We start from the raw sequence: 22,661 nt of genomic DNA, 5'->3' as shown, positions 1-22,661 counted from the left end.
TACGGTACAGTTAGGGCCGAATCCAAAAGCGTGGTAACGAGAATTTGGCAGGAAATGATTGCTGCATTTCCGTCACGCAGCGTTGACCAAATCGACCACATGGAATTGCAAGAGGGTTCCCGAAAATGAGCAGATGTCCAGTGAGGGCGTGGAACATTTGAGCTCTCAGTGGAGGCTCACCTGTTATTGAAGAACTTTGTGCATTTTGATGTGTGTATCAAGACAGTGGCTGGATGCAGGAGAATGTGGTATTCACTGGAGCTAACGACAACATGGTGCGGGCAGATGAAATAGCTAGCTTTCTGGGGGTGGGGATTGTCATGTCGAACCTCAAGCCGCAGCGACACGTAGTGTTGCACCCATCAAATGCACGATACTTGAGAGCAATTGTTTAGCGTCTTCGTCTGGCACCGACCAATGTTTTCTGTCCTCTTTCACCAGGTGAATGACTAAAAGGAGACTTGATGTTAGGCTCGTATTCTTTGGTCGCTATCGCGTTATCCGTACTCAGGCTCTAGTCAATACCAGAAGACCCTTCTAGTAACGACCTGCAAAGGTGTCGATCTTCTTGCTGCCAACCTCTTTGACTGCTTCGGAGATCGGAGTATCTCCTCCAACGACATCAAATGCTAGTCCGATGGTCGATGGGTCTTCAATGCAGCGTACTATGACTTCAGCTACATCCTCGCGTGAGATACTCTTGCCTAAGTGGACCTTGCCTGCGGCAACAGTGCCAGAACCTCTGTCAGTGTTTAGTGAACCTGGTCTGACGATAGTGTAGTCGAGCTTGCGGCGGTCGTTCTGGGTGACGAGGTCTCGATCAGCGGCGAGTTTGGCCTGGCAGTACACCCCTATGGCACCCCACATCCGATCACTAACGGCGGTATCATCGGGTATATACCTTTTGACGTGATTTAGCATGGGCTGGCTACTCTATTGGCATATGAAGAGACAAACTTACCATTCGGGTGCCGGCTTGTTTTCACGATCACGAATGTCTACGGCACTGACGATGACGAATCGTTTGACTCCCGCAGCAGCAGTGGCATCGAAGACCTTGACAGCACCTATCGTACTCAAGTCAGCATGCAACAAGATGTATCAGTACAACTTACGTACCTTCGTGGTCTACAGCCTTGGTTCGCTCAGGGCTACCACCTCCAGCCCCTGCACTCCAAATCACTACGTTAGGACTGTACTTCTTGATAGTTGCCGTGAGGTCGTTGACACTAGAGTCTTCGATGCTTTGCACGATTGGCTTGGATCCCAATGCTTCGAGTTCGGGGATTTGGGACTCCTTGCGGATGATCGAGTGGACAGTATAGGACGAGGCCACCAGCTTGGTTGTCAGATGGCGTGCAACCTTGTGAGCTCACGGTATCAGCTTCTCTCAACCAAGCCCTAGCACAATTGATTGTCTTGGGGACTTCTTACCTTGCCGGAACCTCCGAAGATAAGTGCGGTAGACATGATTGATTGAGCTATAGTAATTAAAGTCGAAGTAGCTTTTACAGCCGAAAAGAGAAGAGGTAGAACACGAAGAACGAGATATTGAGATGTATGGTAAAATATTGCCCAATGTCTGTTCAAGAACATGCCATGCCGTCCATCTCATGATGAGCTCTGTGCTTACAAAGACGAGTTTTATGACGTAATAGCACTCCAAGATGGTGTTTTACGACAACGAACGAATAGATTGTGAAGCATCGCAGGAATACGGTATGGTTTGATCATGTCTCATTGAATTGGAACGGCTTTCAAAGCCCACCGTAATAACCAAGTGTAAAAAATAGTCGACTTCGTCCACAGAGTAGCTTGGTGTTCTTAAACCTTGATGGCAAACTGCTTCATGTGCTCGTAGTCCTTGACGTTTTCTGCAACCGTCTTCTGGATGATCTTGGCAGCCTCTTCGCCGTACTTCTCGGACCACTCAGCAAAGAGCTGCTCGTCGCTCTTCTCTGCCTTCTTCTGTATCTGTTGTCAGAAATCGCCCACGAAAGCTGGTGCATTGGACTTACGTGAGTTCTGGGCTTGAGCTCAGTGGAGTGGATAGCATCCTCGTGGAAACCTCTCCACTTCTCAAAGGCCTCCTTGGCGTGGGTATGGTCCTCTTCGTTGTTCCAGTTCAGCATGCTGGGAGAGTATTCGATGCCGACACTCTTGCAGAACTGCTCGAGGATAGCCGTGGGGTTGTCCAAAAGGTCGTCGGCGTCGATAACACAGATGTCCACAGCTCCGCTCTTTTGTTCGCCAGCCTCCTGTCCAGCAAGCTTGGGTCCGATTTGACCGCAAGAACGCAGGTAGTCGAAAAGACGACGCTGCTCGTCGTAGCCGGCTTCGGAGGGCATGAAGTTGTAAAAACCGGTAATGGCGTCGAGCGGGGGAATGGTGCATCTCCAGTAGCTGGGAATGCTGTGCTTGGGGTGGCGGATGAGGAAAGCGAAGTGGAACTTGTTCAGGATCTCGGCAGGGACGACGGTGGGGTTTCCAGGCTCGGCCTCGGTGGCGTAGGGGTAGGGAGGAGAGCTCTCTACTGCACCATTGGTATTTGAGCCCGAAGAGATTGGGACGGCCTCTGCAGATCCATCGACAATGTCGGTCAGAGGATTGCTGTCGTTGGTGCCGACACCGCGCTTGACCTTCATGAGAGACGGGGCAATAGATGCCGGCTTGCCGTCGGGAGGGGCCAGATAGTGGGTGATGTCCTTGATGAAGATGCGTTTGCCCTGATGATGGTGAGTACAAGGGCAATTTCAAAGGTGGCTCCTCAATAGATGATAGGTATGAAGGAGCAGAGCTGCTTCCCAAAGCTGTAGGGGATGCACACCTCTTCGTTCTCTTTCATAATGTTGTCAAAGATGGTCTTGTATGTCGAGGTTTCGAAGCCGCTCTCAGCACGAGCTTTCTGGTCCTTCTCGTATCTGTCGCTAAGTCTCTCGGGACCAAAGTAGAAGGCATCGCCAAAGGGCTCGTGGACGCATTGCAGTGTGTCCCGCTGAGTCATGAAGACCTGGTGAAGAACGTCAGTCGTCGAGTGAGTCGATTGCTATGGGTCAATCAGGGAGACGCACTCGCTCGAATGCCGTCGAGCATGCTCTGGGGTGAGTCGCAACAAAGATGGGCTTGTTGGACATGGTTGCGGCTGTGGAGAGAGGGGTTTTCAGGTCTCGTTCCAGGCACGACAGGATGGAAAATCTACAGATGTATGTAGAATAGAACGGGCAAAGAGAAAAGGGATCGAAGAATGCGGGAAAGCAGTCGCGGGACTGAACAGAGATTTAACAGATATTATTAAACGGTAGCCCAATGGAGCGTAGAGCCAAAGTGGTGACCAAAGAGGTGGTCTTGATGACGTCTAATTCGTGGCAGGGTGGAGTGGGTGTTCCTGGTGGGCCCGAGGCGTTCTGCGAGCAATGCCAGTCGCTGCCCTGGCATGGCGAGCCGTTTTAGTGGCCGAGATAGCGCACTCTAACATGGCGAGTGTTTACGATGCATGTCGACAAGGTTCGCACACAGCACACTTTTCCATGGTCGCCAGGTCGCCAGGTCGCGGGGTGAAGAGAACCACCCCGCTTCGACTTTTGTCGGCTGCGTCTAGCCTAACGTCCATACGAGCCGCCGCAATGCCGCAGACCCCAATGCCTCAACCGAATGCTTTGGCTTTCGCTGCGACCATGCGCCGTGTGCACTGCGCACTTGACGCCAGTTGCAGAGCCGCCTTTTGACTGTCGCCAGTAGGCATGATGCCTGGTTTTTTTCGTTTTGTTTTAAACGGTTTAAAACATCTTGGCGTTTGTTTTAATGATCATTAAAACGTTCATTAAAACCGGATGGTATAGCCGGCAGTTGGTAGAGGAGGTAGAAGACGCGCACGTAACAACTTTTAAGGACTAGCCTATAGGGTCCCCCGTAGACCAACATTTTGACCCCCTCTAACAACACTAACACATGCTATTAATCTATACTCTCTTATAGGAAGTCAGATAATGGTGTTCTATGCATTTAAGAAGAACAATCAATTAATTTAGACCAGAGGTAGTAGATTAGTGGCCGTCGAGCAGATAAGTTCTAGGTTAAATATGTAAGCTTCCCCTTACCGGTTGCAAAGTTTCCTACTTAGTCTAAATCGTTCAAATCTGCGATAATAACTAGAGCTACAACTATTAATGTGTTTGCTTTGTTTACTTTATATCTATTAAGACTAGGAAGGACCTAGCATTAAACTAATGTCGTCGTAGCTAGGGTAGGCCTATAAGCTGCCTTAGGTCTCTACTTAACATAGACAACTATTTCTAGAGCAGATGTATGTATCGTAAGTGACTAGCTTAGTAGCAGCTAGCTCGTAAATAGGCATCTCTACTATATAGATTATAGGGTCGGAGTGGTCCTCCTCGGATTTATTAAAGTCCTAATCATCTAACTCTGCTACTAGCTCTATTATGTCTAGTTCTAGTCGTTCCTCTACCTCTTCGGAAACGTTCTACTAGCTTACTATCGGCTAGCTAGGAGCTCATTAAAAGAGACGTGCGTTTATGCTAATAGTAACGAGTTTATTTAGTCGGTCGATCGAGAGGTTGCTCTAGAAGTCGTTCTTAATAAGATTCATAGCTAAGAAGGAGCGCTTATTTAGGACTAAGTTCGTAATAGTAGAGAAGATGCGTATAGTAAGGGCAGTAAGAGGTCCTCCCTCGTACCTTACTATACGCTAGAAAATGAGAGGGTTAGCAATATTACCCTTAGTCTAAAGGTCTTTATTAAGGCGAGAGAATAGATGCTTACACTCGCGGAAGGCGTAGAATAATGTTACCGCGTCTCTAGCATGTTTAGCATTACTAATATAATGCTTAATCACCCTTATTACCCTCTACTAAACTAGCATAGTTATAGCTATCGGTTAGGTAGCTAGATCGAGTGCCTATACTGCCTAATAAAGATCGTTGTGCTAACGCTAATATCGCTTATAAAACATGCCCCTAGGCTTAAATATCTCTATAACCTTAGGACTAAGAGAACACTTAGATAGGGCCTTAATCTAGTTCTATATATTAATCTATCGACTATTAACCTTGCCGAGGTAAGCACGGTTAGATTTAGACATCTTTTAGGCCTCGTAGATAGGAAGTAATAATGCCTTTAGATCTCTAATTCCTATCCAAAACGAGGAGTCCTTAAGAATCGCTATAACCTTACTTAAAGACCCTAGGTTTGCTTGTTTAGTAGCTCTTTTTGATGTCGCTTAATAGAAGCTTAAGACCCTCGGATCATAGAGCTATATTAGCAGTGCTTCCTTGTTTCTAAGAACTAATATAACGACTCCCATTTATAATCCCTACTAAGTAATAACACTTAGAATAAAGGCGCGCACTCGGCCGTAATAGCGGATCTAATGCTCTCGTAGAAAGGTAAGGTAAAGCCGAGACCGCTTAAAGAACTTTAATATAGTCTAGCACTAGCCGAGGAGGTGCTTAATACGAGGTATTAATGCGATATCCTTAACTAAGAGCTAGAGACTATAGGAATCGTAAAGAATAAAGAAGATATGCCGGAACCGTAGGTCCTTAACTATCTTAGTATACGTAGCTCGCATAGTAGAGTAGGTATTAGTAACTATTAAATTAATGCGTATATGGTTACTACCATAGAACTCCATAATATAATTAATGGCCTATTAGGACAGATTTCTAGCATTTGCTGCTATGCTTCTAAGGCTCTTAATGCCGAGCTAAATAGCACCTACCCTAGTAATATAGACGGTAAGGGAAATCACTCGCGTACTACTAATATCGTCGCTCTTATCTATCGAGAAGTTAAGGAAGTTCTTACTAGTCGTAAGGGCCTAGACGCGCTGCTTTATACGCTCGTATTTAGCGTCGAGAAGTGGCCCTACAATAGTTGCCCGATTAGGAGGTGTATATGCCGGATTTAGAGCATAGATAAACTCCTAAGTAGCAGGTTTTATGGCCTTATCGAAGTCGTTAAATGGACGGTAATCCTTAAAGATACCCTTAGCTAGTAAGGCATTAAGTCTCTGCTTCTTAGATGTCGTTATCCGGGTGCTAAAGCCTACGAGTATAGTATTTAAGTCCCCTTATAGTTAAATATGCGCATTATAGTTGTCGCACCTAGCAAGGTGTTTAGCCTTACGAGAGGCCGCATTAGAGAACCGCTTATTACACCACTTATAGACCACTCTATCGACCTTCTCTTTACCGATTCGTGGACTATAGTTAAACTATGCGTGTACGAGGACGAGGGGTAGTTTCATAGCGACGACGAGGGTCAGAATAGCGAGGGCGACGAGGTAGAGACTAGAGAAGGTAGTTAGCACAGGGAATAGAAGGATAAAAACATTAAAACGTAGAAAAACAGGTTTAAAAACGAACGTTCTAATAAAACGGTTTTTTTGAGGTTTAAAACATAAAAACATCAACCCTAGTCGCCAGATCAAAATTGTGGCTTTCGCCCAACGGAACGAGGCTTGTAATAATGCAACATGCTATTTGGAGAGAATGGTCAAAGAGGCTACAAAGGTGGAGCTGAAGACTCGTGTGATTACTGGCTTTAAACTCTCGACTTGCATGGACAGGTCTCAGCAAGGCGTGCTAAGGCCCGGGGGTATTACTGTACAGTGTACCGGCGTACAACAAGCATGTACGCAGTACTAGGGACGTCAATTCATAGCGTGTCTGACTTCCAATGACCACAATACCACGCCGACAGCAGGGAAAGGCCGCCTCTGACGACCCCAAGTCCTCGACAGAGATCAGGTCGGAGGATTGCGGCTCCCACTCTGCCTTGTCGTGTGTTTGGTCATGGCTGTGTGGATCGGCTGGGATTGGCCGAGCATGTTGGTCTGCAGACATGTGCAGAAGTTCGGCCAGTAGGAGGCAGACTAGATGGTGACATTTTTGGCGAATGGAAACGGAGACAGATATCAATCAGCGCCAGCACTGAACTCGGCTTGATAGTACTTCAAGGAGGTCAGCATGAACTTGTAGCGGGATTCAGCATTGGACAGCGCGGGCTCATGGTGTGATGTTTACCTCTTGGACTTTGCCAGCGAGCCTTTGGTCGCGCAACGAGGAGCGGGGGATGGACCAGTTGTTCGTCTTCCACCACCACCTTCTCAGACGTGCGCCGATGCTCGAGCCAGAGAAGTTGTGCGACGTGTTGTGGACCGTGTTCCAGTTCCTCCAGCCAGCGACTACCAATGTCCAGAGCAGGCCCTGGGTCAGGGGCATGAACAGTTGGTCCCTGAAGGTGATCCAGGCAACGGATTGCCAAGTGTCAGCATGCTGAATGCTGGCGAGATAGCTCTGCTCGAAGCGGAGGTCGGGCAGCGGAGGGAATTGCTTGCTGCGCGGAGAGGGTCTCAGGACCGAGACGGGGATCTCGTCGTCGTCAATGTCGTCGGGCAGTGTGTCGAGGTCGGGGTCGTCGTCGAGGCGCACAGGCTGCTTCATGGAGGCTGCCGTCGACGGGTTGGCATCGTGGGCGGGCGAGGGGTGTCTGTTGATCGAGGCAGTCTGGATGGTCTCTGCGAGCTGGATGATGGGTTCGTCGGCCATTGCGCACGTCTTGTTGTGCAGGTTGATGTGGTTAGTGTGCTCGGCGGGCCGTGGCAGGTCGTGGCAGGTCGTGGCAGGTCGTGGCAGGTCGTGGCAGGTCGTGGTTGCTGGTGAATGACGGTTCGACCAGGGTCGCCAAGTGTCCGGAGTAGGTTTGCTCGGTGCTGAGGGTCGTCATGCTGCTCTAGCCTCTAGCCCCTCCAGCTTCTCTCAATGTTCCATCATCTTTGCAAGCACAACACACACACCCACACAAGCAATCATGGGCAACGCAAACTCCCAAATGCTGGAGAACCTGGTCCAGGGCAGCAACTGTGAGTTTTGCCCGCACATGGCCGCCCTTCGATCCTTCACCGTGCTGACCGCCAACTGGAACAGTCGACCGCGATGAAGTCGACCGCCTGCGCAAGCGCTTCATGAAGCTCGACAAAGACAACTCGGGCACCATTGAACGCGACGAGTTCCTCTCCCTTCCTCAGGTCTCCTCCAACCCTCTCGCCACACGCATGATTGCCATTTTCGACGAGGATGGCGGTGGTGATGTCGACTTCCAGGAGTTTGTTTCGGGTCTCAGTGCCTTCAGCTCAAAAGGAAACAAGGAGGAAAAGCTGCGTTTCGCCTTCAAGGTCTACGACATTGACCGTGACGGTTACATCAGCAACGGCGAACTCTTCATCGTCCTCAAGATGATGGTTGGCAGCAACCTCAAGGACCAACAGCTTCAGCAGATTGTCGACAAGACCATCATGGAAGCCGACCTTGACCGCGACGGCAAGATCAGCTTCGACGAATTCAAAAAGATGGTCGAGAACACCGACGTGAGCAACAGCATGACTCTGGATGCTTTTTAATCTTCCGACCTTTCGACCTTTCGACCCTGATCCCGCCACTCGCCATCCATCATCCACCATCTACCATCTACATCCACCATCCATCATCTTTCTCCATTCAGACATGAGATACCACGGCGTCACGGAGTTTCCATCATAGGTCTGTTTCCAGACAGCGAGCGGTCCATCCTTTCTAAATCAATGCCTTTTTTGTTTCTCGTTCCGTTTGCATTGTTTCCGTCACCACCACAGCCCTTGTTGTCAAACTATCTTTTACCTCTCCGCGTGTGCAAAACTCAACCCCCGTCGACATCCTCATGCAATCATTTCTCAGAAACGTCAAAGCCGCGAAGATGCACGATGCTCTTCTTCCATCATGGTCGTCCACAGGGGTGAGCTATCTGATATGCACTCATAGGACACGAGTCTGATCCCGATATCTCAACCGCTACCTACGTGACGGACCTCAGTACATGAGGAGCCTGTGGACAATGTCTTTCCCGGAATATTTCCTCACCATGTGCTAAATTCTGTCACTTCTCGCCATCTCCCACGGCCATGCCTGGGGTTGTTTGGTCTGCAGAAATGCACAATGCTTTCGATCTCGCTCTAGCCGTCCGTAGAGAGGCGCTAACTATCACGCTCTCAATGGAGGCTACCTCTGAAATTGTTGAAATCGTGCAATTCTACAGCTATACGCGTGACAAAGTTGAGCGCACATGGAGGTGGTAGTACTGAAAGCGGTCCAGGACGATACCCCTCTACACACACACTATGCTTCACCACGAATTATCTTGAGCGCAGCCTCTCCTTTCGCCGCTGTTGTCAAGTTCTCCCATCCGTTCTCTGTAATCAGAAGATCATCTTCAATTCTTACTCCACCAACTGGCATAAATCGCTCCAGTACTGACTTATTGATGTATTTTGAATGTACTGGCGAAGGCAGGAAAACCGTCTCAAGCGCCTCGCGGTTGAAGTAACTGCAGTCTAGTCAGCTGTTGTTCTTCAATGCACGTGGAGAAGTTTGAACGCACATCCCGGGCTCACACGTTATGACCATTCCTGGCTGCAACCCGGGCGCACCTGTCTCGCTGAGTGCGCTGGTCCATACTTCGGGAACAATATTGGCCGACAAAGATCTGAGCTCCTCGTGTGTCTCTGCATTGGGGATATGTTGGATGATCTGCTGTCGACTTAGCACACGCCTATTTCGAAGCTGCGTTGGAGAGAATACCTCGGAAGCGACGCCGTTGTCCGCATGAGTGGCGGAGCTTTTTGTAAGCACTGTCGACACGTCATGCACTTCCAGACCCATATGGTGACCGAGGCCGTGAGGAAAGAAAGCAACAGATGTTCCTGCCTTGTAGATGTCCATCTTCGAGCCATTGTGGAAAATGCCTAGCTCGAGCAAGCCCTCAATGGCCACCATGTGTGCGAGGTATTGGGCATCAACGAACCGCTTTCCAGGTCCAAGCATATTCATGCACTTCGTTTGCATGCGCTGGACCAGATCATATATTTGCTTAGATTCCGTGGAGGGCCAGTTGCCAGAAAGTGGAAAAGTTCTTGTGACATCCGCTGCATATCCCTGCCATTCAGCTCCAGCATCGAGACACATCATTTCACGATCTCCAAAGTCCTCGTCGTTCTTTGTGTAGTGTAGTACGGCGGCATTGGACCCAGATCTGGGATAGGTTAGCAAGAGGCATTCGTGTCTGTTGGAACAACCACCTACCCAGCTATGATATCGTACGCCTGGTGTTTGGCACCGTGAGCAACACAGACTTCCAGAATTTCGGCCTCGACCTGTGCCTCGTTCTTGAACGAACGCAGCTTTCGTAAAACCATCTCGTGGGCCGCAGCGCTGATCTGGTTGGCCTTCTTCACTAGTGCAACCTCATGTGAATCTTTGATTACACGACATTTGTCCATTGCGGGTTGGAGATCTTTGGTATTGATCCTAGAGGAAAACCTTTTGGAAAGAGCATCGTTGTGATGTAGAAGATAGAGTTTCCCTTCATCTTGGGAGGCCCACTTTTTGAGAAAGTGTTCAAGCGATGGTGTGAATCGAGCTTCATCAATATCGTATTTGTCAAGTGCTTCCTGGACGTTTGATCCTCTACCCGTCCACACGACCTTACGTGGATCGATTTCTGCCAACCACAAGACTAATTTGTCTGAGGCGATATCGTAAGTAAGAAAGCAATCGGACTCTCCACATCCGCTCAAATACAAGAAATAACGAGCTTGTCTGAAGGCACGAGGTTGATCACTGTCTGGCCAATTGACAGTCTGTGTACCAGAAAGATAGATCAGACCCTGGTCCACGTTTAGAGCTTGAGCAACTCTCAGGGCATGTTGCTTCGCTTTTCATCGTTAGAGAGCCTCTACTATACTGCTTCATATTAAAAGACTGACCAGGATATTTGTCCAGCTTCGACGTAGTCTTGACGGCGATGTTAAGACCACAGAATGCAGGAACATTAGGAGCATCCCGATTCCTAGGAGAAAATCCTACGGGCTGGCTTGGAATATGCTGGCTCGCACGCATTGTTTCGATGTTCTCAAGGTTTACAGGACACAGTTGAGGCTTGTCTCGAGTGTTATCTCCTCGGTTGGCAGATCAATGATTACAGTACGTGTGCACAGACCTCTCGACGTCGAAAACGTGGGGATGCGTCAGGCACCTTTCTTCTCTGCCAACTGACCTCCCCGTATGCTAGAGTAAATTTTGTCAATCTTAGCCGCCTCTCGCGATCGTAACAAGGTCATCCAGGCTGAAGGGATGCATAATGTTTCTAAGATTAGTGTAGCCTTTCACTGAGAAGCGCTAACTTTCACACTTTCAGTGGAGGGCTACACTGATCTTAAAAACATTGTGCGTCTCTACAGCCTGCGCGTAAGAGAAGTTCAGCACACGGGGAGGGAACATAATTAGCTTCCACACCAGAAGCCAACATTGCTTTCCCGCAGCTACATTGCAAGACAATATATCCAGACAGAATACTCTGTCTCGGTTAAGGCAAGTTCGCTTTGCGACAGGGTGCAAATCTCCAAGACCGAAGCCTCAACGTCATGAAGCGCCAACATAGAGCAGTCGCGCGCTCCAATCGTGCGCGTCCATCAACAGATCCCCTCGCGCCTTCCTGCGTGTTCCCTGTTTCCATATCTGCAACATCTAGAAGCTGAATTGCAACACCACCATGATTTCTTTTCCCCTTCTTCTTCCTCCATCACCTCTCATCCGCCAGCTTTACCTTCAACGACCTCATACGACAGCGCTATCATAGCATCCATTTCCTATCCTTTCTCGCTTCCTTGCTCTCCCTGGTCGTCGTGGGTACAACGAACCTGTATGGTCCCATAAACCATTTATCCATTTCCATACACTCCTTATCAACGTTGTTCACCTGGTTTCATCGACCTGATCCTCTTCCTGAACATTGAGCATGAAGCATCACCTCGTGGCTTCTACCTTGGCCATTGCCTCTCATGTTAATGCCTTGCACTCGCATCACATGAAGCACAAGCTTGTCGCTCGCCAAAACAACGCCGCGAACACCCCACTCGTTGTGACAAACAACTGCGCCGAAACTGTCTATCCCGGCATTGCCACTCAACATGGCGTCGCTCCTGGGCAGACTGGCTTTGAACTCACTTCCGGATCGACCGTCTCACAAAGCGTCTCGGAAGACTGGCAAGGACGTATATGGGGCAGAACGAACTGCAGCTTCAACGCACAAGGCAGATCGAATGGCGGTGGTCCAGCTTGCACTACAGGAGACTGCAACGGCGTAATACCTTGCCAAGCAGCGGTGAGTTCTCATGGTCGAGAGTCCCCGGTTCCAGAGCTGACTGTTACCAGGGTGCTATTCCAGTGACGCTGGCCGAGTTCACTCTGGATGCTGGCGACGGTCAGACTTACTACGACATTTCTCTAGTCGATGGGTACAATCTGCCATTGGCTATTGTCCTTGTTCCTCACGGCAACTCTTCGTTGGACGACATTCCCCCAAATCTTACCAACCCGTCCTGCGAAGGCACAGGCTCTTTGCTTGCTCCATCCAACTTCAACCCTTACGGCAGTGGGACCTTCCTTGGCACCAATTCTTCGTACCCTTTGCCATTCGAGACGAAGGTCACCACAAGTAATGCTAATCAGTGGTGCCCTTGGGACCTCCAAGTCGACGCCCCCTCGAAGCCCGGAGACAATGTATATCCTTATCCCGACGGAAACATCCAAAGACCTGCATTCGATCCTTGCTTCTCTGCTTGCGCAAAGTACAACTCGGACCAGTACTGCTGCCTTGGCAAATACAACGGGCCAGATCAATGCAGCCCCAACTATTACGCCAAAGCAGCAAAGACAATGTGTCCTGATGCATACAGCTTTGCTTATGATGACCAGTCGTCTACCTTCATCATCCCATCAGGAGCTGGTGTCGAGGTTGTTTTCTGTCCAGGCGGTAGGAGTACAGTCATTCTCTCTACAAAGGCAGCACAGCTTCGCGAGCTGGCCAATACAGGCTCCGTGTCAAGCTCAAGCGGCTCAAATTCCACAGCTTCCAGCTTCGCGATCCCGAATCTTGATGCTCGACCATGGTACACTTGTTTGGTTTTCGTCGTGGGCTTCCTCTGGTACTGATGATGGACGACCTGCAGAAGGTCTCCCTCTTCGGGTTGAACTCCTTGTTGTAGCTCAGCTTGCAAGGCATGTCATGTTCAACTTTGAATTACCGTTTGGTTGTAGCTCTACTTTATGTCTACGCTGTCTCATTCAACATTCGTCTTTCCCTAATGTGATGATCTCTGGATTCAGTGACAGCTTCGTCTGTCATGGTCATCACAATTGGTTGTTGGGGTGACCCTGCTGGTAATTTCATCAACCTCAATCTTCTCAGACTTGGTCTGGTACCCCCCGTGTGCGTGCTGGACTTTATCACACCTATGCTATTGAGACTGACGAGTATTTTTAGGTTAGAGTGAGCCGTCACTGAGAGTGTGAAGTTCAGCGTTACTCTGCGGAAGGCTGGACTGTTTTAACAAACACTGTACATTTCTGCAAGCCGCATCCACCTCACTAGTTTGTTACGAGCAGTTGACCTGACCGAAGTGGGCATCGAGCATAAGAATGATAGTTACTGCATCGGATTGTAGAAGTGTAAGACGAGACATGGATTCTATAGACCAGTCATAAAAACGCAAGACTTGGTGAAAATTGCCAGCTTCAAAAGCGGCCAAAGAAAATCCCACACCCAAAAAGAAGAATATAAAACATTAAAATCATGTACAATTTAAGAGCCCTGTATCGCTCCATAATATACGCCAACGCAGGTGCTCAGATTACAATTTATGAGCCAGTTCCGCCGCATCCACTCCAACGCCTAGCGTACTGGGCTGGATGGTGTTGCTCCCTGGTTCCAATCCAGTTCCATCCAGGGGTTCGTTCGATACGACATTGTCCAGTTCCTCATTGCGTTCGCTCTCCTTTTGACGTCTCTTTTCCATTTTATGGATGGCTTGCTCGGTGAGCTGTTGCCTGAACATGCGCTCCACCACATCCTTCTTGCGAGTAATCCTATCGCCGATACTGATGATGATGCCGCCAGTGATGTTGCATGTCAGCGAAAAACACAGGATGACGGTCGTGAGAGCAAAGGGGCGCACGTGGTAGGAGATTGCCCACGTGCAGGTGCCCAGAGCGATCTGGAGAAGCGAGTGGCAGTCGAGCAGGACGACGACAGCGACGAGAAGTCGTAAGGGGAAGGCGTGGTGGGTTTCGGTCTCGTGAGGCTTGTAAAAGGTGTGGGATTTCGAGAACTTGTCCTCGTGGTGTTTTAGTTTTCTTTGTTGTTCTTCTGTGAGCATGCTTTCTTCCGATTCCCGTTTGTCCATGGATCTGGTAGACTTGGCATCGGCATTGAGAGCAGAAGAAGTTTCGTTGATGGAAGCGGCTTCAGCTGTGGAAGCAGCCTCGAGGTCAGCGTCGATTCCGGGCTGGACCGGAAGGTCGTTCTCGTTCTTGAGCTTCGGCAGGTTACGCTTCTTGCGGAGATTCCATGTCAAATGGTGGTAGTGGGCAATGTATATCATATGGTACGTGTCGACAGCTCGGAAAGGAGCCAAGCCATCACCAACAATGGCGAAGAGAGCGACCAGGACGTTGTCGATAATGTTGATGATGTACGATTGGCGACCTCCGACATTGATCCATCCAATCAAGAAGAGAACCCAAGCGAGACCGAACAAGGTGACCAGGGTTGCATATACAGTGACAAACAGACCAAGGGCTGGAAAAGAAAAGGTTAGTCAAGGAAAGATGTTGGTTGCAGGACATGAGAGCAACAGCAGCAACTTACGGCGGCGAACATATTGACCAAAGCCCTTCATACCTCGCTTGAAGGCAGCACGGCGAGAATGCAACATGTGTCTAACGTGATCATTCAGTTCCTGCTTCTCGGCCAGACTCCAGCCCTCGAGACTGAGGCCATGCGGGAGTACGGCGTAATGGTCCTCGGTATCACTCAGATGCGAGGCAATGGTGAAGGTCCTGTCCATGCCCGGGCGCTGCTCGACATCTTCGGCATCAGTCTCGATGCGAGGCTGGGTCATGACGGACGGGGGCTTGACAGACGGGGCCTTGGCAGGCGGCGGATGGTCGCGGAAGAAGGTTGGCTCACGGGTGAGGTTGTACGTCGGACGACGGTTCAGGAGCGAGCCCAGATCGGGAATGAAGAGAGAGTTCTGGACATTGGTGAGAGTTGCAAGGGTAGCGACCTCGGGGTCTGTGGAAAAGTAAGCTTGACGATGGCGCAGAAGAGGGAGCTTGTGCAAGACGAACCGACGACATCGAGAATGTCAACCAAGTCCGAATCGTACTCATTTGCCCAAGTGCCTCGACGGGGTCTCCGGCGAGGCGTGGCTTCCGGGTCGTCGTCTCCGTGTTGTTGTTGTTGTTGTTGGCGCCTGAAGGGCTGGAGAGCGGCCACACTGGCTCTCTTCCAAAGGCCCGGACGAACAGCATCTCCAGCGTCTCCCGCGGCAGCCAGTTGCTCAATGTCGACGTCCGGGGGCAGCGTCGTGGACGGGCGTCCTGTCTCTTCGTCCAAGCGGGGCATGTGCGTCGAAGCAGGACGTGCAGCGCCTCTCGGAACGCTCAGACTGTTGTTGTTGCTGCTGCTGGGGGCGACCCATGGTGGACGCTGAGGCTCCGACGACGAACGACGCCTGCCGGAAGGGTCTGCCGATGGCTTTTGGGCAAAATCCGTCGTCGCAGTGGTATGTTGAGAGCTCAGGGTGCTGGCGGATCCTAGGCGGCGCAGTCGGATGCTCGGTTGACGGCGGTCTTCCAGCGTGGGTCGTCGCCTGTCATTGCGGGGGGTGGACAGCTGGGAATGCGATTGGGGTTGAGGAGGAGGCGATGGCGACGACATGCGCCTGTTGTTGTTAATGTGGTTGGGCGCGCTCGCTATCGGCTGCAGGGCGAGGGCGTCCTGTCCAAGCCCAAGCCCAAAGTCGTCTGCCTTGGTGCCGTTCATGCTTGCATCGCGGACTCGTACGAGAGAGAAGTGAAAGGGTGCTGAGGATGATGTCGCGACCGAGTCTTGCTCCTACCTGTGCCTGTTGCCGCGGGAATCTCTCGAGAGCAACTAGGACGAGGGACTAGGTTACTAAGGGCCCGGATCAAGGGTCAAAACACCCAGGCAAGCCTCGTTCTAGAGCCGCGCATTCTACGACAAAGTACCTTTAAAACGTCCTCCCGCTAGCCACCTCCGTTGCGTCCGCCTATGACGCACTTTTCTACCAACAAATTTCCACCCCGTCAGCTTTGCCTATCGCTTTTGCCTGCTTGCTGCTTGCCAATCTCTGCAAATGCTTGTTTTGTCCCCTGCGTACCGCTCTTCGTACAGAGCTACCGAAATAACCGGTTTTTTTACTTCCAATGGATGTTCATACAATTCTGAAATAAGGCAGGATTCTTTTGATAATCAGGTATATGTCCACTGAAAGCGATACTCCCCCTTGGCCTTGATCTCTTCGGACCTACATTAAAAACCAAAAATCATTGTGCCTTTTAACTGCTATGTTGTAAGGAGCCTTTGCTAGGCTGAGAGCTCGGTTCTGGTGCAATTCCTGTGCCCCTACATCTACGTTGTTCTATCAGTCCAGGGCTCTTTCACTTGCGTGTTCACTTGTTGGCGATGTTGGTGTCTAGATCGAGCACAGAAGCGGATCTGTTAGTTCGCTCGAGTACCAGTCATACAAAGAACCAAAACGCAGAAACATAAGTGAACGAGAAAAAAAATCTAATGCATTCCCTGAAAGACTCCTAAAAGTACAGACCGAGTCGAAGATTATGTAGTAGGATCCGAAGGTAGTACTAGTTCCAGCCATGTCTTCAACCCGACGAGTGATAAATGGCCGAAGATGGACAAAAGGGTGGAAGTGTCCATATGTGATGCCCATCTCCCCTTTGCCCGAACATGTATCCTGTTTTGGTATTGTCATAAACGCATCTGCCACTCCTCTATCAGAGCTAGAGACACTTATTTGGCGATTTCCACACCTCCCTCTGCGCCGATGGCTTTCTTGATGTCGCCGTAGATTGCAAATTGACCAGCGGTAATGGTACCGACCATGAACAAACGGGCACCGATACCAGAGTACGAACCCTAAAGTTACAGTTAGCATCAATTCTTGACACAAAGCCAGCAAGGGAAGAGAACTTACGCGGAGACCAAGCTCCTTGGCGATCTTGATCAGACGGGAAGTGGTGCCCTCACCGGGTGCGCCCTTGGACTTGTTGATCTTGGAGAGCATGGTGTCGGCGGGCTGAGAAACGAGGGCGGCAGCGAAACCGGCGATGAGACCGGAACCAAGGTTGATGGTGGTCTGCATACCGGGAGAGGCAGTGGCCTTGTCGACGCGCTTGTAGATGGCCTCGGCAACCTTCTCGTAAACGACGAACTTGGACATGGTGTAGGGAACCCTGGATTGGGGGTCAGCATTTGCGCGCCCGACACGATGGTGTGACAAGACTTACTGCTTGAAGAGCATGGGGCCGAAACCTGAGTAGAAACCTCCAAGGCCCTCGGTCTTGGCGATCTTGGAGAAACCAGAGACGAGACCGGAAGCGAAGGTGGGCTCAGAGACGAGACGAATACGGGTAGCCTCGAGAGGGCAGAGGGCAATGTCGGCGAAGAATTCGGCAAAGGCGGAAGAGACGAGGTAGACAGCGGTGCGGTTCTGGACAGCGTTCTCGTAGCCGACCATGGAGATGGCCTGCTGCTTGAAGAACTCGTAACCACCGAACTTGAAGGCACCCTGGAGGAAGTAACCAGCGAAGGTAGGGCCGACACCGGTCAGGAGAGCGCCAGCACCCTCGTTCTGGATGACCTGGCGGAAACCACCAATGAGACCGCGGTTGTAGGTGACGGGGTCAAGCTGGATTCTGGTCTTGACGCTGTGAAGAAAATCGAGTCAGCGGTGCTTGTCGCCAATGCTTTGTCGGCGCGCGCGCGAGAGGGCTACGCGCGCGCCGGACGGGACGACTCTTACACATCGACGGGGGTGAGACCACCGTGGGTGACGGAGCAGCAGACGGCACCGGCAAAGGCGAATCTGGAGTACAGAGCAAGACCGCTGAGCTTCTGGGGAGCGGCGGCCTTGACGTTCTCCTTGATGGCATCCACCTTGGTGGAGCCGGTGGAGGTGGGAGGGGCAGTACCGGTGGCAGACATTGGACCAGGGATGAGGGGAGTGGAGATGGTATGGACTGGAGTGTAGGAGGAAGAAGTGCAAGCAAGCCGATTTTTAGATCAACTCCCGCTCCTCAACACAACGCTCGGCCAATCATTGCGACCCTACATTCGGAACAACTCGGCCAAGCCCAATTCTGGAAAATGACGTCCCCAAACATTGCACTCAAGCGTGAAGCACTCTGTCTTCCAACCACCTGCTGCTCGAGTTGACCCGCTTACCTTCACTCGGTCACGTCAATCATGATACTTCTCTCACTCGGACATGAATGGTACCGTTCAAACGAGGTGTTGAGCCTTTTATACACTACATAAGGTAGTCGCTCGGCGGACAGCATAGCCGACAGCAACCATGGACGGAAATCGAGATTGCCGAGCCCACCTCGCAAGCCTCTTCAGCATATTTTCAAGCCGCATAGATCGACCGTCCGCCCGACCGTCTCAACGCCATCACGACCAAAGTATAGAGCTGCCATTGCCTTGACAAATTCTCCGTCACTTTGACTCCATTCATCCAATCCCATCCTTCTCAGATCTTCACTGTGGATGGTGATTGTGCTCTCGTCCCCGTCGCGCCTCTCAGCCTCTGCGACTTGTACAATATCCGCCAACGTGCTTATAACCAATGTAGTGAGGCGATGTGCATATGCAACAAGAGTCACTGCCACAGACTGCAGTCTCTCATCATCGCCGTCCGAGTCCTCTTGGCCAAAAGACCGCTTCCTGCCGCTTCGCAAGCTTTGCCTGCTTGGAGCAGGGAGAGGCAGATCGTCCAGCAATCTTGCATCTTGACATGCTTCGTCGTCAAGTAGGGCATCTTTCTCTCCAGCAGAGGCCCACCAGAGAAAACTTGTGTAGGCAATGGATGCCCATGAAGATGGCTCTGCCAGCTTTGCTTCTCCTTCGAGCTGAACATACTGATCCTGGTCACTCCTTTGATCCGGTCTCGATGGAACCAATGGCGCGTTTTCATTCTCAGTGTCATCGTCTTCGATGGCTTCTTCGTCTTCTCGTTCGTTCTGAAGGGCTCGACGTGCATGCTGCACTCTGTTGAGCTCCCGCTTGAGTGCGTAGTAGCGTCTCAGGTCACGCTGGGTTGCCTTGATGTCTTCGCCAGTGGAGGTACGAATGTGAGGCCACTGCTTGACTCCAGTCACGACAGCATCCCGCGATGGTAGCTCCACGAGAACATCGTATAGCTTTGACTTGGTCTCCAGTATGTCGTCTGTGGTACATGCAATCCATGAATTCTGTGGCTTGGCGTCGCTGGCCAGTTGTGACAGATAGTCGATATCATGGATGCCAATGTTGAAAAGGGGCCTGAGAGGGTACAAGGCACCCCTGTCTTGTAACGTGTCGGCTACCGAAGGCGGGATGTTTGACAGAACAGATAGGTTGTAGACAAGATTGCAAGCTGTGTGGACAGGTGCAGGAGACATGACCAATATCCTCTTCTTGAGGAGCGCGGCTCTTTGCAACGGGAATATAAGAGGTCCAAATGTGTCAAGGTGTTGTGCTAAGGACATGGCTGGGTGGTGATGAGACAGGGTTGGATTTCGGGAATGTAGACCTGCAGCATCAGACAGTGCACGTTGTTTGCGCTGGTTCGATGGATGGTGGTCTGTCGATGGTTCGCCATCTCCGACGTCTCGTTCATCTTCGACGGCTATTCGGTTCTGTTCCCAATACTCTTGCAAGACGTCGGTGTTATTTGTGTCATCAACGATGTTGCTGTGACTCGATCAGCCTGGTACATGGATATAGACGGCTTGCAGATGGTGAGATGCATACTCGACCAGATGGCGGAGTCGCTGGGCATGTAACCAGCTACGGCCAAGGCGCCCGGACGGTTTTACGAGGACACCGACTGCAGCGAAATGTGCATTTCTCTCAGACTCGTCGGCAGGCCGGTTTGCGAAGGCGCTGATGCCGGCATACTGTTCGTGCACAAAGTAGACAAGATCCTCGTCGCAGTTGTGAAGGCCAGAGGGAAGCGACTTGTACTCGACGACGCCGTCAAGCTTGACTAGACCTGTCAGTCAAGAAAGTGTCGAGAGGTTGAGAAACTCACGGCCGGTGATTTCGCGTTTCCATGCTATCGTGTACCTAAGCCATGGCCGTCAGTGGAACGTTTCTCGAGCTGGAGCTCATCACGCACCCTACCTTGCGGTCGAAGACTACAAGAAAGAGCGCAGCTATACGTGGCAATGCCACTTCCGGGCTCTTTGAGCTGTCCCGGGCTACCATGACCGCCCAGCTAAGAAAGAGCTACTCGTTGTTTGTTACGTGGGAAGATGAATCTCCGAGTGACCGAGTCCATCAATGTCATGCACGACAAGGGCCCAGCCGAAGATCCCGATGATGTGGGGGACCTGGTAAAGACGCCCCTCTACCTCACTCACCTCTTTGCCTAACAATCTCGCACATCATCAAGCCTGCTCTATTTTCCTCCATATGTGCTTACATCTATCGGCAATTTGATCTTACAGGTTGACACCGAATCAACACCAGATTGCAGGACCACGTCCTAGATTTGACATTGGAGTGTGGTTTCCGACGCCCACTACACCCAAGTCGGAGGTATACGCATCATCATCAGCCTCAGTCGTTTGCCCTGCTCAAGACAAGTTCGCATCATCTTTCTGTACAACAGGGGTCAATCGACACATACCAGGAGAATGGCAGCAGCAGAATTCATCAATCTGGTTCGCGGATGGCCAAGTACGACACTGCTCCCTACAGAACATCTGAGCAGAGCGGCTCAAAAAGCATTGGCTGACCCGTCAATCGCATTCCCTGGCATGCTATATGGTCCCGATGAGGGATATTGTCCACTGAGAGAAACCCTTGGGCTTTGGTTGACGTCTTTCTACCGACCCGAGAAACCCATTAGTAAAGAGAGGATTACAATCACGGGCGGTGCCTCTCAGAACCTAGGATGTCTTCTACAAGTCTTTACGGATCCTGCATACACCAGAGATGTGCTATTCGCTGCGCCTGCATATATGTTGGCCTTCCGAATCTTCGAGGACAATGGTTTTGCAGGAAAGATGAAAGCAGTTCCAGAAGACGACGATGGTATGGATATGTGTGCCCTACGAAAGGTATTAGAGGAAAGCGAGAGGCGTACTCCTGAACAACAGGTTCGTTAGCTGAACGTTATGTACAATGGCTCTCTGTTGATCGGAATCCAGTTATCCAAGCCCTCAAGGCCATACTCAAAATACTACCGCCATGTAATCTACTGCGTACCGACATTTTCGAACCCATCTTCCCGAAGTATGCCCTTGGAGCGCAGGATTGAGCTAGTAAAGCTGGCTCGAGAGTTCGACGCCTTGGTCGTCTCGGACGATGTCTACGATTTTCTGCAATGGCCTTCAGACTCCAACATCCCAACTGGCATTACTAAGGCTCTATGGCCCCGTATTGTTGACATTGACCGCTTTCTAGACGGAGGAGCGGAGCGCAGTGGAGCCGATGGCTTTGGCAACGCAACAAGCAGCGGAAGTTTCAGCAAGATCTGTGGACCAGGCATTCGTGTTGGCTGGTCTGAGGGATCTGCTAAATTTGCATACGGCGTATCTCAAGCTGGCACTTCCTGTAGTGGTGGAGCACCCTCTCAGCTTACGTCTACTTACATGAACATCTTGGTGAAGGAAGGTACCCTGTCTACCCACATTTTCGAGATATTGCAACCAGCATATGCTGCACGTTACAAGACGCTGATGTCGGCAATCGAGAGGTACCTGTGCCCCCTCGGAGTCAAATTGCCGCAGTCAAGACGCAATGTCGTGGGAGGCTACTTCTTATGGTTGACTTTGCCTAATTCGATCAATGCAGATAGCTTTGCAGAGAGGTGTCAAAGCGAAGCTCGAGTCATCGTTGCTCCTGGGAGCATTTTCGAGATTCCTGGAGACAGCAGTGTTAAGTTTGACCACTCCATCAGGTTAACCTTCAGCTGGGTCGATAAGGATCTGATGGTTGAGGGGGTCAAGAGAATCAGTGGAGTTCTAGAGAGTTGTTTAAGAGGCGAGGGTCCGATAGCGATTCGAAAACAAGACGACAAGGACGAGAAACCATTCTGAGGTCGGGTTCTGGGAGTCCAGCTCAGCATGGGATCCTGCCCTCCCCGTGTGCTAAACTTTGTCACGCGCACCCTGTAGAAATGCACAATGTTTTTAAAATCAGTGCAGCCCTCCACTGAGAGTGTGAAACTCAGCGCCTCTCTGCGGACGACTAGAGAGATCTTGAAAATATTGTGCATTTCTACAGACTAAATAACCCCGGGCATGGCCGTGGGAGATAGCTAGAAGTGACAGAATTTAGCACACGGGGAGGGCAGTGGATTAGAAACAAATTCTAGCTTCTACTGTGCTTTCTTTACCTGGTCGTCAGAATGCAGAGCAAATAGCGATCCAAAGTATGTTGTTCACCGAGAGCAAGATAACTGTATACTCTTAATACCGAAGTCGTCTCGTTATGGTCGGTACCATTATCGCCGGTCA

At 50.7% G+C, this 22,661-nt stretch overlaps 10 protein-coding genes across 10 annotated transcripts; 3 read left to right on the top strand and 7 right to left on the bottom strand.

Moving 5' to 3' along the window:
- Window positions 1–537: 537 nt before the first annotated feature.
- M438DRAFT_339844 (NAD(P)-binding protein) lies at window positions 538–1,470 on the bottom strand (the record flags this gene model as incomplete). Its single annotated transcript, XM_029904261.1, has 4 exons — window positions 538–901; window positions 962–1,067; window positions 1,120–1,363; window positions 1,435–1,470. 4 exons carry the CDS (start codon window positions 1,468–1,470, stop codon window positions 538–540), a joined length of 750 nt encoding a protein of 249 aa, XP_029755636.1.
- Window positions 1,471–1,824: 354 nt separating this feature from the next.
- M438DRAFT_409563 (uncharacterized protein) lies at window positions 1,825–3,553 on the bottom strand (the record flags this gene model as incomplete). The annotated part of the gene is made up of 4 exons (XM_029910023.1): window positions 3,072–3,553; window positions 2,828–3,010; window positions 2,019–2,726; window positions 1,825–1,974 (listed from the first exon to the last, which is right to left on the bottom strand). Exons 1-4 carry the CDS (start codon window positions 3,132–3,134, stop codon window positions 1,825–1,827), a joined length of 1,104 nt encoding a protein of 367 aa, XP_029755635.1. The 5' UTR covers window positions 3,135–3,553.
- A 3,381-nt stretch (window positions 3,554–6,934) lies between these two features.
- Window positions 6,935–7,568, bottom strand: M438DRAFT_378270 (DUF1770-domain-containing protein; the record flags this gene model as incomplete). Its single annotated transcript, XM_029908793.1, has 2 exons — window positions 6,935–6,970; window positions 7,044–7,568. The coding sequence occupies 2 exons, from the start codon at window positions 7,566–7,568 to the stop codon at window positions 6,935–6,937; spliced, it is 561 nt and encodes a 186-aa protein (XP_029755634.1).
- A 262-nt stretch (window positions 7,569–7,830) lies between these two features.
- On the top strand, window positions 7,831–8,419 carry M438DRAFT_283740 (calcineurin regulatory beta sub-unit; the record flags this gene model as incomplete). Its single annotated transcript, XM_029901410.1, has 2 exons — window positions 7,831–7,882; window positions 7,947–8,419. The coding sequence occupies 2 exons, from the start codon at window positions 7,831–7,833 to the stop codon at window positions 8,417–8,419; spliced, it is 525 nt and encodes a 174-aa protein (XP_029755633.1).
- A 263-nt stretch (window positions 8,420–8,682) lies between these two features.
- M438DRAFT_349759 (putative Xaa-Pro aminopeptidase) lies at window positions 8,683–10,979 on the bottom strand. The gene is made up of 5 exons (XM_029906472.1): window positions 10,817–10,979; window positions 10,134–10,764; window positions 9,633–10,083; window positions 9,433–9,581; window positions 8,683–9,378 (listed from the first exon to the last, which is right to left on the bottom strand). The coding sequence occupies exons 1-5, from the start codon at window positions 10,947–10,949 to the stop codon at window positions 9,171–9,173; spliced, it is 1,572 nt and encodes a 523-aa protein (XP_029755632.1). The 5' UTR covers window positions 10,950–10,979; the 3' UTR covers window positions 8,683–9,170.
- Window positions 10,980–11,916: 937 nt separating this feature from the next.
- Window positions 11,917–13,043, top strand: M438DRAFT_328313 (Osmotin, thaumatin-like protein; the record flags this gene model as incomplete). Its single annotated transcript, XM_029903200.1, has 2 exons — window positions 11,917–12,213; window positions 12,264–13,043. The coding sequence occupies 2 exons, from the start codon at window positions 11,917–11,919 to the stop codon at window positions 13,041–13,043; spliced, it is 1,077 nt and encodes a 358-aa protein (XP_029755631.1).
- A 468-nt stretch (window positions 13,044–13,511) lies between these two features.
- M438DRAFT_349758 (uncharacterized protein) lies at window positions 13,512–16,106 on the bottom strand. The gene is made up of 3 exons (XM_029906471.1): window positions 15,240–16,106; window positions 14,758–15,183; window positions 13,512–14,688 (listed from the first exon to the last, which is right to left on the bottom strand). Exons 1-3 carry the CDS (start codon window positions 15,934–15,936, stop codon window positions 13,742–13,744), a joined length of 2,070 nt encoding a protein of 689 aa, XP_029755630.1. The 5' UTR covers window positions 15,937–16,106; the 3' UTR covers window positions 13,512–13,741.
- Window positions 16,107–16,465: 359 nt separating this feature from the next.
- On the bottom strand, window positions 16,466–18,142 carry M438DRAFT_349757 (mitochondrial carrier). Its single transcript, XM_029906470.1, has 4 exons — window positions 17,957–18,142; window positions 17,442–17,861; window positions 17,129–17,387; window positions 16,466–17,070 (listed from the first exon to the last, which is right to left on the bottom strand). Exons 1-4 carry the CDS (start codon window positions 18,136–18,138, stop codon window positions 16,945–16,947), a joined length of 987 nt encoding a protein of 328 aa, XP_029755629.1. The 5' UTR covers window positions 18,139–18,142; the 3' UTR covers window positions 16,466–16,944.
- Window positions 18,143–18,518: 376 nt separating this feature from the next.
- Window positions 18,519–20,441, bottom strand: M438DRAFT_349754 (uncharacterized protein). The gene is made up of 4 exons (XM_029906469.1): window positions 20,315–20,441; window positions 20,228–20,262; window positions 19,948–20,182; window positions 18,519–19,887 (listed from the first exon to the last, which is right to left on the bottom strand). The coding sequence occupies exons 1-4, from the start codon at window positions 20,401–20,403 to the stop codon at window positions 18,552–18,554; spliced, it is 1,695 nt and encodes a 564-aa protein (XP_029755628.1). The 5' UTR covers window positions 20,404–20,441; the 3' UTR covers window positions 18,519–18,551.
- A 139-nt stretch (window positions 20,442–20,580) lies between these two features.
- On the top strand, window positions 20,581–22,581 carry M438DRAFT_349753 (putative aminotransferase). The gene is made up of 2 exons (XM_029906468.1): window positions 20,581–21,299; window positions 21,351–22,581. Exons 1-2 carry the CDS (start codon window positions 20,835–20,837, stop codon window positions 22,239–22,241), a joined length of 1,356 nt encoding a protein of 451 aa, XP_029755627.1. The 5' UTR covers window positions 20,581–20,834; the 3' UTR covers window positions 22,242–22,581.
- Window positions 22,582–22,661: the final 80 nt, after the last annotated feature.

The sequence above is a fragment of the Aureobasidium pullulans genome (assembly GCF_000721785.1).
Source record: "Aureobasidium pullulans EXF-150 unplaced genomic scaffold scaffold_33, whole genome shotgun sequence".
Classification (NCBI taxonomy): domain Eukaryota; kingdom Fungi; phylum Ascomycota; class Dothideomycetes; order Dothideales; family Saccotheciaceae; genus Aureobasidium; species Aureobasidium pullulans.
Note: the sequence above shows the minus strand (reverse complement) of the source record. Positions and strands in the feature narration are given on the sequence as shown.